Consider the following 15,597-nt stretch of genomic DNA (forward strand, 5'->3'; position numbering starts at 1 on the left):
GGGTGGGGGGGTGGGGGAAGTGGTTGCTAAGCAACATTGAGGAGCCAGGATGCCCATCCCCCTGTGCCTAAGGAGGCTTTGCAGGCAGGCATCCCCTCAGACCGTGCTGCTCCTGCTGTTTGCCTTCTGCCTGCTCAGCGTTTTTGTCTCTGCCTATTACCTGTATGGCTGGAAGAGGAACCTGGAGCCCTCAGGTGCGGTCACTGGGCCTGACTGTAATGAGGAGCCCCAGATCACTCCATCACGCCTACTCCCCCTCAAGACCCTTAAGGTTTCCTCATCATCACGAACTGATCCCCTTGTGCTGGTGTTCGTGGAGAGCCTGTACTCCCAGCTGGGCCAGGAGATCGTAGCCATTCTTGAGTCTAGCCGATTCAAGTACCGGACAGAGATCGCCCCCGGGAAGGGGGACATGCCCACTCTCACAGACAAAGATCGGGGTCGATTTGCGCTCATTATCTATGAGAACATCCTCAAGTATGTCAACCTGGACGCCTGGAACCGGGAGCTGCTGGACAAATACTGTGTGGAGTATGGTGTTGGCATCATTGGCTTTTTCAAGGTAGCTGGGTTTGGAGAAGAGACATCCTGTGAGGGAAGAAGGGGAGGGAAAAGCTTTAGTCAAGCTAGGGATGTGGGAAAGGGGGTGGTTAGTGCTGCTTTTTTTGGCCAGGTGTCTTGGGTGCTAGAGTGGGGTGCCCTGGTGGCCGGAATGTTATAGTTCTGCGCTTGGCTGAACCCGTTAGCATTTTTCTGTTCTCTAGCCAGTCTCAGATCTCTATCCCAGTCCTGGCCCTTGCCAGAAGGCTTAGGGGAGGGAGAGAGTATTTGCCTTAGCCAGCTGTCTCACAGATACCTGCAATGAGTTACAAGAGGTACTGAGCGCCATCTGCTAGAGATAACAGTTCAAAGCATATATCCCATCTAGGGTGGAGTCAGAGTGCTATCTTTGGATATGAACGATGGGATGTTAAGTAGGAAGCCATAGTGACCCAGCCTCTGGAGCCTAAGCCCTACTTAGGATCATAGGATTTACTGCTGGACGCCTCTAATGGCTTTTTCCAGGTTCAGCAAATGATTGAATCAGCAAGTTCTAGGATTGGGATTTAGAGTACAAACTTTATAGAAAGTTGGCCTGAGCACTTAAAGCTCTCTGGAAAAAAAAAGGGGTTTTGTTGGTTCGTTTATACCCTTTGAGAGGGCATGATCAGTCCATTTTAAAACGAACAAACTGAGTCTCAGTAAGGTCAAGGTCAAGGTCATAGAGGTAAATCCTGGTCCTGTGGTTCTTTAAAGTGCTTTATAAATATTTGTAATTACTGTTATTATTGTATGGAAAGAGAGTTTGTTGTCCCTCCTTGAGCTCAACAGTGATTTTCTTGTTGTTGTCATTTGCCCTTCGTTCTGGAAGAGGACCATGGCATCAGGGAGGTGATGCCATGACATGCAAGTGAATTGGATTTAAACGAGGCAGGGGTGTGCAGCCTCACTTCCTCCTCTGGAGCCATTTGGGTGCAGCAGCGAGATAAAGATTAGGATGACTGGAGGTAGCCCCCAGTGATTCTGTTAGTGGGTCAGCGAGACTGGAGGAGAGAGAGCACTTATACGGGGTGTCCCAGAAGTCTTAATGTAGTCAGTAAGTAAATATTTATTAAGCACCTACTATGTGCCAGGCACTATGCTAAGCACAGGGGATACGAAGTCAGTGCTGTCAAGGAGCTCACAGTGTAGTAGGGGAGGCAACAGGCAAACAACTATGTACACCCAAGAAACATACAGGATAAATGGGAGAAAATCAACAGAGGGAAGGCACTAGAATTAAGGGGATCACAAAAGGTTTCCTATAGAAGATGTGATTTTAGTTGGGACCTGAGCAAAGCTAAGGAAGCCAGGAGCTAGAGATGAGGACCAGGAGCATTCTGGGCATGGAGGACAGCCAGTCAGGGAGAAAACCAAAATGAAACAAAAACACACACAAAATGACATGAATTGTTCTGGGACACCCTGTCTGTCCAAGGAAACAGCAGTGAGCAGATGTGCGGGAGGACAGGAACATCTGGCTGTAGGGGAAGGTAAATAGAAATGTGGGAATCTCAAGGGAGGAGGAAAGCAGTTACTGTTGGAGGAGCCATATGGTCCTACATAGATAACATAGAGAATATTCAGGCTTTACTTTGAAAGAAGGAAGAGCATGTAACATACTAGGGTTATCAAGACTGTCTTAGGGGTCTATTTTCGGGTGGGGAGAGTAGGAAGAAGGAGAGATGAGGTTTCCATCAGTGGAAATCTTTGAGCAGTGGCTGGATGACAACTTGTCAAAGATATTCGCAGTCTAATAATTTAGAGCAGTGAAATGCAGTTCAGCTCTCCACCTTGTCTGACTTTTGTTCCTCCTGGACTCTGAGCTATCCTCTGCAATGAGCTTAATCAGAGACTGCCCTCTGAGCATGGGAGTGGGGCGAGACCGTACCAGGAAAGTGAGAGAGAGCAAAAGGAGTAACCTGCAAGTGAACTGTTCCATAAAATGCAAATGCTGGGAGTTGTAGGGGTAGGGAAAACTTTTCATAGTCTCTAGAGCTTAAAGGATTTTAGAGACTATCTGCCCCCCTTACCAGCTCCCATCAAGGGCAAATGACTTGTCAAGGTCACACAGGTAATAGTTGGTAGAGAGTTGGGTTTTGAACCCAGTTCTAAGCTGGTAGTTTTTTCCAGTGTAGCATGATACCTCCTTTCTGGCAGGGATCAAATGTCAGGGCCACTTTACTTTCCTAGAGACAGGAAGATTAAGAAAGTTGGTTTAGGCTGGTTAAGGGAGACCTCAGATGGGTCATCTGGAAGAGTCACAGCTCCTGCTTCTTAAGCTATGGGTCAGGGCTGCAAGCTGGGTCATTTTCCTCAAATGTGTTGACTGGTGGTCATGATATGTCACGACGGGCTGTGGAGCAAAGCTGGAGCTGACCACCCCTGGAGGTTTAGGTTACTCTCTGATCTAGTGGAAGGATCAGGAGAATAAGTTCCCAAAGGAATCCAGTGCCTATAATTCTCAAGTTGCAGTTCAGTGTTGATTTTTGTGGGCAATGTGAAGGTTTGAAGATCATAAAGGGACTTTAAGAGATTATCTAGTCTCAACCTCTCATTTTATAGGTGAGGAAACCGAGGTCCATCCAGGGAGAGGAACATTAGCCTAAGGTCCCATAACCTGTCAAGTGACAGAGCCAAGTCCAGATGTCAGGTCTCCTGATGTCCTGAGACTCCTTTCATCATAGTATATTATCTCCTTTCTGTCTCTAAACTGTAGGATTCCAAAAATAACATTAATCAGTCCCCCTCCTTTCAGGAGTTAAGAATCAAATTGGGAGGGACAGCATATAGATACCTACCAAAGTCCAGCAGTGTATGAGAAATATAAAGAGGAGCAGAGAGACTTGAGGCCTATAGAGAAGGTCAGAGAGGGGAGAGGTTATTGTGGAAGAGTCAGGGAGGGCTCTCTAGAGGAAACAGGACTCAAGCTGGAACTTGAGGTTTAGAATTAAGGGAAGAGAAATGGGCGGGTTAACTCTAGCCATTGAGAATACAATGAGGAGCAACTGAAGTAGAAGTTAGCAAGAGGGTAAGGTGTGGTTGGATCATGGCTACAGCAGAGGATGTGTTTTGAGGAGTAGTGGGAGATAATATTGGAAAATAGCTCAGAACTAGATTCTTGAGGGCTTTAGATGCTGGATGGTTTGGAATTTACCCTTGTGATCATGGAAGTTTTTAAAGCAGAAATTGTCTTGGGAGGTTGTAAGTTCATTGTTAACTTGAGATGTTAAGTTAGAGCCTTCTGGTTGAGGATGTTTCAGAGGAGTTTTGTTTATCTGGCACATTTGGACTAAATGACCTTGCAGGGCCCCGGCTGCAAGGGACATCACTAATGCAGAAGGACTTGGCTTGTAGTAGGGGTGATGGCACATGTTTGGGAGCTCTTGTGTGTCCCATGCTGTGATTGCTCAGAGGCAAATGTTCAAAATATATATAAAAAAAGCTTAGCTGTGCAACTTTGTCTAACCCCTTGGACTTGCTAGATCTCCATGGTGGACGTTGTATCTTAGTCTCACTGCTCCCCATGCTCCTTCTCATCTTTCCCAGCTCTCTTTTGTTGTGAGGGTGTAGACATGTCAGAGGGCTGTGGTATCAAAAGCTCTGGGCTGAGAGTTAGGAGAGCTGGGCCTGACTGCCATGTCCTTGCTCTTCCGAGGCAGGCAGGTCAGTTTCTCACCATGCACCTCAATTAGCTCTTTTGTGAAAGGGGAATAATGCACTACCTATCTCACAGGACTGGGGTGAGGATCCAGTGAGGTAGGAGTCTCTGTAATCATAGGTACCGTCTAAATTCCAGCCATTATTAAGGCCATTCTAAGACCCTGGCAAGCCAGGGGGCTGCTCAGGGCACTGTGTTTTAGGGGGTTGCCAAAAAATGATGCCTTTGCACAGGCTTTTGCCTTTGCCCGGAATGCCCTCCCTCTTTACCTCTGCCTCTCAGCTTCCTTTAAGACTTAGCTCAAATCCTATCTTCCACAGGAGTTCCCTCCTGCTTTTCCCACCTGCTAGTGCTTTCCCCTCTGAGGTTTCCTTTCATCTATTCTGTATAACTATGTACGTACCTCGGTATTTACATGTTTTCTCCCCTTTGGAACATAAGCTTCTCGAGAGCAGGCACTGTTTTCTTTCTTTGTCTCGAGACCCCTGCTGTGAGTGCAGTGTCTCACACAGAGTAGGTGCTTGATAAATGCTTGTTGACTGACTGTCTCTGGAAGCATAGTGATGTGTAGTGCAGAAAGCATTGAACTTGGAGTCAGGATGCGCTGGGTTCTAGTCCTGGTTCTGACATTTACTAGCTGCCTAACTTGGAAGGTTTCTATGAGGAAAACCCTTTATAGACATTTAGAACGTGACCTCTCAGAAGGTGTAGGTGTTCACCTTGCCAGGGTGCTGCCAGACTCCTCATGGTTATGTGTAAGGCATAAATAAGCCAGTCAATGTTCTCTCTCCCGTGTCCCTTATTGTTCTCTCCTTCCCTACAGGCCAATGAGAATAGCCTGTTGAGTGCTCAGCTCAAGGGCTTCCCTCTCTTCCTCCATTCGAACCTGGGCCTGAAGGACTGCAGCATCAACCCCAAGTCCCCACTGTTGTATGTGACCCGGCCCAGCGAGGTAGAGAAGGGCCTCCTGCCTGGGGACGACTGGACCGTCTTCCAGTCCAACCACTCCACCTACGAGCCGGTGCTGCTGGCCAAGACCAAGTCGGCCGAGTCCATCCCCCACCTCAGCGTCGGTGCGGCTTTGCACACCACGGTGGTGCAGGACCTGGGGCTGCACGATGGCATCCAGCGAGTGCTCTTCGGCAACAACCTCAACTTCTGGCTGCATAAGCTGGTCTTTGTGGATGCTGTCGCTTTCCTCACTGGCAAGCGCCTTTCATTGCCCCTGGACCGCTATATCCTGGTGGACATCGATGACATTTTTGTGGGCAAGGAGGGCACCCGGATGAAGGTGGAGGACGTGAAGGTATGGATGGGGGCCTTGGCATCTGAACCAGGAGCCGCCGCATTAGCCTGTGAGGGAGGACTCCTGAGAGACCTATTAGTGAATGGCCCAGGCCGAGGTATTGTTTGTGCACTGGAAGGACCCTGGCGGGACCCTGTATATGCATTGGAAAAAGCATTGGATTTAGAATCAGGAGGCCTTGGTTCTAGTCCTGGTTCTGGTACAAACTTGTTATGTGACCTTAGACAAATTACTTCCCCTCTGGGGGTCTCAGGTTTATCCCAGTCCAAAAGTGGCCAGCAGGGAGGGGTTGGATTTGTACTAGAGGATCTCTAAGGGATCTTTATCTGTGATTCAGTGAAATGTCGCAGCATCTACATCACATTGTGAGGAAGTACACCCAGCTGTCTTACCTTATTCCTTCCTGCCATATCTGAAGCCCCTTCCCTCTTGTGACGAATGCAAGTTGTGACCCCTCGTGCAGATACCACTCAGTGGGGTGGGGCTGGGTCAGTCACACTAGGTCCTGTTACTGATTTCTGTGCATTGTCCATTCCCTTTTGGGGTCCTCATTTCCCCTACCTTTGGAAAATGGAAGGAGTAATAGAGCCTGAGTTTGAGTGCACTTTCAGGGCTGCGGAAAGGACAGAAGGAAGACAGAGTGCCTGTAATCAAGAGTGGGTGGTGGGAGTGAGCCTGGTGAGCAGCTGGGTGAGGGGGCAGGAGTAACTCTCATCCTTTCCTCCTTCTCTCTTACCTAGGCCCTTTTTGACACCCAGAATGAACTGCGCACACACATCCCAAACTTCACCTTCAACCTGGGGTACTCAGGGAAATTCTTCCACACAGGTAAGGAAGTGTGTTAGAGCTGTGACCTGGCCCATGAAAACCTCCCTCACCTGTACCTTTAGCCCAAGGTGTAGATACATCCAGCACTTTACGTCCCCCATGCTAATTTCAACTCAGCGTGATGGGGGGTGTCTAGGATGTTAAGGAGGCAGATATCAGGCCCTGGTTTTTGGCAGCATACATGACTCCACCAAACAAAAGCTCAGGGGGATATCCCCTGTACTGGCCTGAGATCCGCTCAGTTCAGTGGCTTCTGCTACCTTCTTGAGCTGAGCTCACACCCCGCACTATGAATCTGCGTTCTGTGAGCCCTGGGATCTTGGGCTTCTAAACACCCCTATTCCAATTGAGCAAGGCCCAGTGTGGATGACCCAGCCTTTGAGGATGATCCTGGAATCAAGATAGAGATTGAGGCTCCCAGTGGGTTGTCTCCAGGAGGGAAATTGAGATGGAGGAGCAGGAGCACCATTCTGTCCGTAACTCATGGTGTGACCTTGTGCAAGTCGCTTCCCTAGGCCTCAGTTTTTCCCTCTCTAAAATGAAGGGGTTAGACCCAGTGCATTGTATGCTCCTGTTCTGGGATTCTACGGAGAGAGACTCTCTATGCTTCTGGCATGCAGGAGTCCTCTTAGAAGCCCTGCTGGCGTACTCACAGTTATTAGGGGGAGTAAACGATCCCTGATTTGCCTTTCCAAGGATCTGTTCATTTAGGCTTTTACATGGCAAGCCATGTGGGCAGCAGAAAGGTACAGTTTTGTGGCTTGGCTCTCCCTGGGTTGTTGTCTCCTTTTGGATGTCTCTGGATGGTAATTACTGTGTTTGCTTAGATTGAGGAAGCACTGGTCTTGTTAGCTGCTTCCCAGTGGGCGTGTGTGCTTGTTAGGAAGGACTACTCCTTAGGTCACTTTAAATCTCCCTTAAAAATCCAAACAAACAGATTTGTGCTGATATCTTTTTAGAATACCTAAGATATCCCACTGTATCCTCCCTCCCGTGACAAAGAGTAATACCAAATGATAAATAATAATACGGGTATAGTAATGAAGAGTAAGACAGGGGAAGAAAAGTCCTGCACAACTAACCCGGGTGTTACATGTAGCATTCTATACCTGTTGTTTCTCCCCGCCCAACCCTTAACCAAAGAAGGATTTGGAGGTGGGGATAAATCTCCTTTTCTGTCCCCCAGACTGACATCTGTCCGGTGGAAAGCAGCTAAGGAGGAGGACAGAAATCTCATGAAGGGTTTGAGTCAGCAACACTGATAGTAAAAGAATAGAGGGAATCGGGAAGACTTGGGTGAAGTCCTGCCCCTGACACACACTGACTGTGTGACCCAGGGTATCATTAAACTCTCAGGACCGTGGGCCACTCTAAGGCTCTGAGTGCAGAGAAGGTGCTGATCTGCTTCGATAGAGAACGTTTTCTCGTGGAGGATTTCCTACATGAATAAAATCCCAGGTCTGGACCAGAATAAAAAGTCTAGTAGGAAAAGAGAGCAGAATGATTGCACACGTATAAAACCTATATCAAATTGCTGATTACCCTCTCAGGGAGAGGGGAGGGAGGAATTTGGAACTCAAAATTTTTAAAAATGAATGTCAAAAATTGCTTGTACACATAACTGGGAAAAATAAAATAGTATTCAAAAATGGTTTAAAAATAATGAAATTAAAAAAGAAAAAAGATGCAGGCCCTGTAGTCAGACAGACCTGGCTTCAAGTCTGGCCTCAGATAAGTAGCATTGAGACTCAGGACAAGTCACTTGACCTCCTACTCCCCCGTCAACTCGACTCTAAGTTGTGTTGGTAGAGTTTCCTATACAGATTCAATCATAGAACTGGATCCCCCAGCAGTAGATATTTGATTAGGAGTTGCCTGTTTAGGCTGATTGTGGATTACTTGTCAAGAGACACAGACAATGAACTAATCACTGACGTCTGAGCTGCGGCCCACATCTGGACGTGTTCCTGTGGCACATGTTTGACCTCATCAGTGCCTGCTTTGCTAACCTCTTGGCAGTTTGGGACCCAGATATAGATGTTAGAGGAAAGAGAGTGGTGGTAAATGCTTAGAACAGACCCCTGAGAGGTGACTGAACTCACCTGACTGGGGAAGTTGGGTATAGGGCATGTTCCAGGATGCGATGATGGTGCATGCTGGGAAAAATGTAGTGGCTGCAGATCACAGAAAGGCACAGGGAGAAGGGTAGCCTTGAGATGACAGATATCGCTGCCTTCCCAAGGAAAGTATCGGTGCAGGCATCGCTTGTAAGAACCATGAGCTTCCTCCTGAGCTGTGAGGGAGAGATTGACTAACTTGGGGATGAGGGAGAGGAAGAAGAGGCCCAAGGTTGGGTTTTCTGAAGGGATAGAGGGAGACATAGGAGGGGGGATAAACTGTTATAAAATTACAGAATCTTAGAATCATAGACTAACAGGATAGAGAGGGACCCTTCATCATTTTCGTCCAGCCTTATTTTTTGAATAATATTTTTCCCAATTACATGTAAAAACAATTTTTAATATTCATTTTTAGGGTGATCTAGCTTATGCTAGAATACTCCCAATGATGGGCGGCTCACTCACTCTCTCACCAGGCAGCCTGTTAGCTCTAATTGTTAAGAAAGTCTTCTCTTATATTGAATTAGAGAATGTACAGAGAATGGCAGCCAGGATGGGGAGGAGAGGAGAGGACTTGAAGGGTATCTTCAGATATCTGAAGGGCTTCTCACGTGGAAGACAGAGATTAGAATTGTTCCTTTTGATCCCAGAGGTTGGAACGAGGAGCAGTGGGTAGAAGTTGTGAGGCATCAAATAGAAGCTGGAAGAGAGGAGAAAACTTCCTAACAATTAGAGCCATCCAAAAGCAGAGGGGGCTGGGTTTTCTGGAGGTCTTCAAGCAGACACTGGTCTGGTATGGCCTGGTGGAGAGTCTTCGAGGGTCAGCGTTCCATTGGAGGGTTGCTGAGGTCCCTCCCAAGCTCTGCAGTTCTGTGAATCTGCTGCCCTCTAACTCTCACCTATCATTCCTAGTTCTCTGTGGGTAATTCAGAATAAATCTAATCCCTCTAAGAGGAGAAGCCTTTGGATATATTTGGCAGTAGTGACCACATTCCCCCTGAAGTCTTCTCTCCTTTGAGCCAAGCATCCCTAGTCTGTTCCTTTGATGGTATTTTTTTCAGTCCTCTGTCCATGTGGTTTTCCCTCCTGGATACATTTCAGGCTGTCAGTGTTTGCATAGGATGCCTGCATCTGAATCCAACACTCCAGTTGTGGTTTGATCAAAAGCAAAGAGCAGTGGAACAGTAGATCGATTGATCGATCATCTTCCTTGTCTTGTAAAATATACGCCAATGGCTCTTCTAATGCCTCCTGAAGTGGCTTGAGCTTTCTTGGTTTGTTTGTCACATCTCAGTGTTGGCTTGCAGTGCTCCCCCCAACCCACAGCACTCAGTTGACTTGACAATGGGTCCCTTGGGAATGTATTAGTTCTTTTGGTCCTTAAAGCAAACGTACTTCCCTTGGTGCATGTATTGCTCCTGAAGTCTCTGCTATAATCAGGTGGTAGGGAAAGGTGTAGCTTTTCACCTATTTTTAATCTCAGGAAGCAGGGGTTCATGGTTCACATTTGATGCGCCTGCTGTCTGTCTATGCGCCCTGACTGGTCTGTGCCTCAGCTGGGCCTGGATGTGCTGGCGCTGTTACCTTGGCATCGGCCCTCCTGGGTACCCCAGCCCACACCGGGTCCCTGCTCTTTCAGCAGGTGTCAGGAGTTTTTCCTGATCCCCTGCTCTCAGTTGGGGTGTTTATATGTGTGCTGGGCCCGGCAGGGGTGGGGGGGCCAGACAATCCTATTTGAAATCTCAGAGGCAGGTAGAACCTAATGAGAAAGGTAAATTTGTTGGGGGAATAAATCTTAGACCATATTCCCAAACCAAATAGGCGTGATTTGGAGGTTATCTTTGCCCCTCCCTACCCTTCAAATTAGTTTGGGTAATTAAAAGTAGATATTGTTCGATGAGCACTGTTATTCAGAATATATTTCACCTCTAAAAGCCTATAGGAGGCAGTGTAGTACAATGATGAAAAGACTATTTGCTTTGGAGTCAGAGGGCCTGGGTTCAAATCCTCTGATACTTGCTACTCGTATGACCTTGGTAGTGATGATAATAATAACTAATATTTATATCGTGCCTACTTGCTAGGCGCTGTGCTAAGCACTTTATAAATACTCTCATTTAATCCTTGCAGCAACCCTGGGAGGTAGGTACCGTTATTATCCCCGTTTTACAGATGAAGAAACTGAGGCAAATGGAGGCTAAGTGATTTGCTTGCCTAGGGGTTACTCAGCTAGTAAGTAGAAGGCCATATTTGAACCTCTGAGGTCCCTTCCAGCTCTAAAGCTATGATTCTGCTTTAAAAAAAACTTTATCTTTTAAAAATTATATCTTTATTTGAAAAACAGTAATGCATATAGTATGCTATATATTATTTAGTCTTTTCCCTTGTTTATGGGGTTTCACAACTCTGTCCCTTTCTCTCTGTCCCACCTCGGTCCGTAGTCTGCAGTTCCCATGTTGCGAACTTGATCTTAAGGCTGACTTTCCTTGGCTTTTGTTGGTTTCACATACTCCCCCAATGGCCAGGCTGGCCAGGGTGTGACCTGACCTGACATGACATGACATCACCAGGTACAGACGCCGAGGATGACGGTGACGACCTGCTCTTGTCCTACGTGAAGGAGTTCTGGTGGTTCCCACACATGTGGAGTCACATGCAGCCCCACCTTTTCCATAATCAGTCTGTCCTGGCTGAGCAGATGGCCCTCAACAAGAAGTTCGCTGTCGTGAGTAAGACCCCTTCTCTGGGTTGGGGTGCGTCCTGGCCCTTCCCCTCCTCTCCCCCCAACCTTACCCTGCTCCTCGATACCCCACTCAGGGTGTGTACTCGGCCCTGCCGGGGGAGAGAAAGGATGGGGCTATGGCCTTTGCTCATAGTTTAGCTGAAGAGGGAAGATTCACACTCATTTAACGGTGAGGGACAGTCCAAGCCAGTCTGTGACCGGATGTGAAGGTGAATGAGTAGAGAGCTGGATGCGTTCCCTAGAAAGCAAGAGGAAGGTGGGATCAAGGGTCCTTTCTTTGAGGGAGGTGGGGCTTGGAAAAGGGACGTAATTTGATCTTTTTATTTTCATGGGAGGGAGAAATGAGAGGAAATAGATTTGTTTTGGATTTAATAGGTTGTTCAAACAAATATACGGTCACGACTGTTTATATGCGAAATATCTAAAAGAGTTTCATTATTCCTTTTGTCCACTAATGGGTTGTGGGGAAGGAGCGGCTCAAAGGGAGGTGTTTTAATTTTTCATGTTGTATGTCTGTCCCACACCTACCAGACACGTAAGTGGTGGGATCTGAGTCACCTTGTTTGTCCAGAGATCACATAGATCTCTTCCCCACTTAGGACTGGTTGTTCTGAGAGCCTCGAGGGCTGGCAGTGTCAGGCCCAAGGGAGCCTGGGCAGAGGTGGCAGAGGGTTGGTGATTGTGCCATTGGCTCCCCCTCCCCTGCTTAGGCCTCTTGCTCTTCTGCCTCATTAGCCATCCATTGAAACAGGCTCTTCTGTTCTCAACCTGATTCCAGTTTTAGATGACCAATTTAGAGTAATCCCCTGGGTTTGCACTACTGCTGAATGCTGCAGCCAGAAACCTTGTCAGTCTCCTTTGGAAGCTATTTGAGATCAGTGTTGGACAAGGAGGGGAGACAATGGTGGCTTAGAACTCCAGGAATGGGGTTCCCTAGAAACTCTAGCTCAGAGCCACAGCTAGAGCACTCGAGCACAAACAGGCTCTGGGCTGGAGAGAATAAGGATGGGTCAAGGCAGCCTGGGGCAAGGGGTATGGACAGTAGACCCCAGAATTGGTCTCTGCTAAGCTGTGTGTGTGTGTGTGTGTGTGTATTTGTAAAAATAAATATAAAAACAAGAGAGGTTTGGTATTCAGCTAGTCATCACTGATGGGACACATAGAATATTTTGAATGGAATCATAATAGAGTCAGGGGGGTTAGGGAGGGTACTAGGGTACCGGTGGTAGCTTTCTGGATGGGATTTCCCTGAGCTGGACAGAGTGGAGGAGAGGACAGTGATGCTGCCGGTTGAAGAATTTGGAAGACCATGATCAGAAGTCTGATCTGGGGTTTGACTGGAACCTTTTGGGAGAAAGTAGTTGAAGGAGCAGATGTGAAAGGTGACTTTTGAGACCTGGTATGAGAAGAGACTGGTGTGAGGCCCTTGAGATCAGGATCCAGATGGGAGGTAGGACATGGGATTTGACCCAGGAAGCTGTGTCTGCTTCAGATCTTAAACTAAACCAGTTTTCCAAGACCCGGAAAAAGACTTTCCTCCAACTCAGAAACATTGCTTAGGAGTGGCAGAGAGATACATTTGAAAGACCTTTGGTTCTAGGTAGATGGAGGACCTGGGTTCGGATGCTGCTTCTGATGTTTACCACCTGTGTGGCCTTGGGTAGGGCACTTAACTTCCCTGAACCTGTTTCCTCATCTGTAAAGAGGAGTGGACTAGATGGCTTTTGAAATTCCTTCTAGCACTAGTTCTATGAACTTATGTCTGTATCTTGTTTCCTCGATTTGGGGGAGAAACCTGTCACCTTCAGTGTGTTTGGTATGTAACTACTAACAGTAGAAGGGGAAGCCAAGGCCTTGAGGGAAAGGACCTTCCCAATGACTGTGCTCACTGCCCTCCCTCACACCATCCCTGGTTGTAGGAGCATGGGATCCCCACCGACATGGGCTATGCTGTGGCCCCCCACCACTCCGGTGTGTACCCTGTGCACATGCAGCTTTATGAGGCCTGGAAGCAGGTGTGGGACATCCGGGTGACCAGCACAGAGGAGTATCCCCACCTGAAGCCTGCTCGTTACCGCCGTGGCTTCATCCACAACGGGATCATGGTAGGTTAATGAAGATTGCCTGCTTCCTGTTTGCTAGAAGGGTCAGACACTCACAGGGAAGTGGGTGGTACTTCTCAATAGGTGATGTGTCGAGTCATCTTTGCCCTATTCTTCGATGTTATCCTAAAACTCTGTTCTTGGTTGTCAGTGGTAACGAGCCTGTTTATTGTGGCATAGAAAGGGTTGTCCAGACTACTTGGGGACCTTCTTTGGAGAGGGTTGTGCTGGGGCATCTGCTGCTTCTGCCACCTTGTTCCTGGGCGCTGCCAGCCTGGGTGCCCCAGCCAGTTCATTAGGAGACCCATGCTTGGTCCACTCCCACTGGGAAAGTGGTTGCTTTGATGGGCTTGAAGGAAAACCCTCCACCATGGACAGAACTCCCTGGCCCAGTCTGGAGACTTCTTGTTTTTGTGGAGTAGAGGGCATCTGTCTAGTTGAACTGTGCCTCAAGATCTGCCCCTGCTAGCAAGGTACCAATTCCTTTTCTTCTCCTTCCTTTCCCCATTTAGGTCCTTCCCCGACAGACCTGTGGCCTCTTTACCCACACCATATTCTACAATGAGTACCCCGGAGGCTCCAGCGAACTGGACAAAATCATCAATGGGGGAGAGCTCTTCCTCACTGTGCTGCTCAATCCCGTGAGTGCCAGCCTCCTTACTGCAGCCTGATGGGGTCCTTGGCAGCCTCAGTTCTGTCTGTGGCCAAGGCCAAGGGTGCCCTGTGGGCTCCGGTGTGGGCTGGACATAGTTCTGTGTATTAGAAATGGGTGGGGAGTCAGGAGATCAGAATTCTAGTCCTGGGTGAGTCAGTTAATTTCTCTGGTCCCTCATTTCCTCATCCCTAACATATAAAACGCTATAGATAATAGCAACACTTGCCTTAAAAAACAAAACAACCAAAACCAAGATTTCACAGGTCTAGGAAATCCCCAATTTGATATCTCCCTCCACCAGGGCAGGGACTTCAGCAATTCCTTTGTAACTTAGTCTTAGAGAGCTGCCTGGGGCACTGAGAGGCTAAGGAAGGAATTTGCTCAGGGCTGCCCAGCTGGTACGTGTTGGAGGAGGGACTTTGACTTCCTGATGCCAAGGCTGGTTCTATTCACTGCGGCTCTCAAGCCTTGCCTTCTAAAATATTATATATATTAAAATATTATAACCTACGTGTATGAGATGTGTACGTGCGTGCGCGCGCACACACACACACACTGATCACACACTTATCTCTCTTCCCATTTAATTTGTCCTGCTGTCTGTTTTACTCATTTCAACATTTGGTTGAAACATGCTGTCTTGGACTCGTCTCTTCCCTCACTGTAGTATGTGTTTGTGTGTGTGCGTGCACATGTGTACCCATACACATAAATTTATGTCTGTATCATTGTACACACATATGTAAATACATGTAGGCATGTTTTTACACACATGCATGTGAATATATGTTGTAACAACAATGCTGCTAGCAGCTGCTTGGAGGTGTAAGACCAACACCACCAGCACACAGGAGGGCTGCTAACACAGATTCTTTGATCTACTTTTCTGAGGAAAGCAACTTTAAGGGGTTTACAGTCTCACTTTAATTAAACATACTTATTTCATTCACTTAGTTCAGAGGAAATAGTCAGCACCGTGAACTTCAGAGCAAATACAAATTACAAACATAAAAAATAACACAAATCAACAGACAGGCTTCTGTATGACCATAGCAATATGAACATAGTTACCAGAGAGAGAGAGAACCACCAACATCTGGGTTTTCAAAGCGGGGCTGGGAGCGGGGAGGTGGCGGGGGGCAGGAGTGGGGGGTGGGGTGGGGGGGGTGGTCCTTGAACGCTACCCAGTCTCGTCTGGCCAAATCACAGGAACACTCTTCCAATGAGTGCGCCCCCAAAGCAAAATGCTAACCTCAGAGTGTATATACACTTCTTCAGGGTCAGAGGGCATCACAACTATGTGACTCAAACTCATGTGACTTGGGCTTTCTTGTGACTTAAGCAGGTCATGAAAGACTCTTGATTCAATCAAAGGCAAGGTTCAGTCAAAGGCACTTGATTGCCTTAGTGCTGAGAAGCACTCCAAGAGAAAAAAACATCAAAAAGTCCCACTTTTCTTGCCATTACATATGTGTGTGTAATTAGGATATATATGTATGTAAGTTTATGTACCTGTGTGTATACATGTATATTTATGTGTATATAAAGTATGTGAGCTATCCATATATTTTTTGCTTTAAGGAATAATTCCATAGTCCCTGCC

At 47.4% G+C, this 15,597-nt stretch overlaps 1 protein-coding gene across 2 annotated transcripts in view; it reads left to right on the plus strand.

The window, feature by feature from the left end:
* Positions 1-2: 2 nt before the first annotated feature.
* The window catches only part of NDST1 (N-deacetylase and N-sulfotransferase 1), a 35,097-nt gene continuing 19,502 nt past the window's right edge, over positions 3-15,597 (plus strand). For both annotated transcript variants that reach the window (XM_036750971.1, XM_036750972.1), the window contains exons 1-6: positions 3-562; positions 5,064-5,546; positions 6,287-6,374; positions 11,065-11,219; positions 13,157-13,342; positions 13,852-13,980. In XM_036750971.1, the coding sequence (XP_036606866.1) occupies positions 50-562; positions 5,064-5,546; positions 6,287-6,374; positions 11,065-11,219; positions 13,157-13,342; positions 13,852-13,980 (1,554 nt within the window). In that variant the 5' untranslated portion in view covers positions 3-49. The remainder of the gene's footprint in view (positions 563-5,063; positions 5,547-6,286; positions 6,375-11,064; positions 11,220-13,156; positions 13,343-13,851; positions 13,981-15,597) is intronic.

The sequence above is a fragment of the Trichosurus vulpecula genome, chromosome 3 (assembly GCF_011100635.1).
Source record: "Trichosurus vulpecula isolate mTriVul1 chromosome 3, mTriVul1.pri, whole genome shotgun sequence".
Lineage (NCBI taxonomy): Eukaryota > Metazoa > Chordata > Mammalia > Diprotodontia > Phalangeridae > Trichosurus > Trichosurus vulpecula.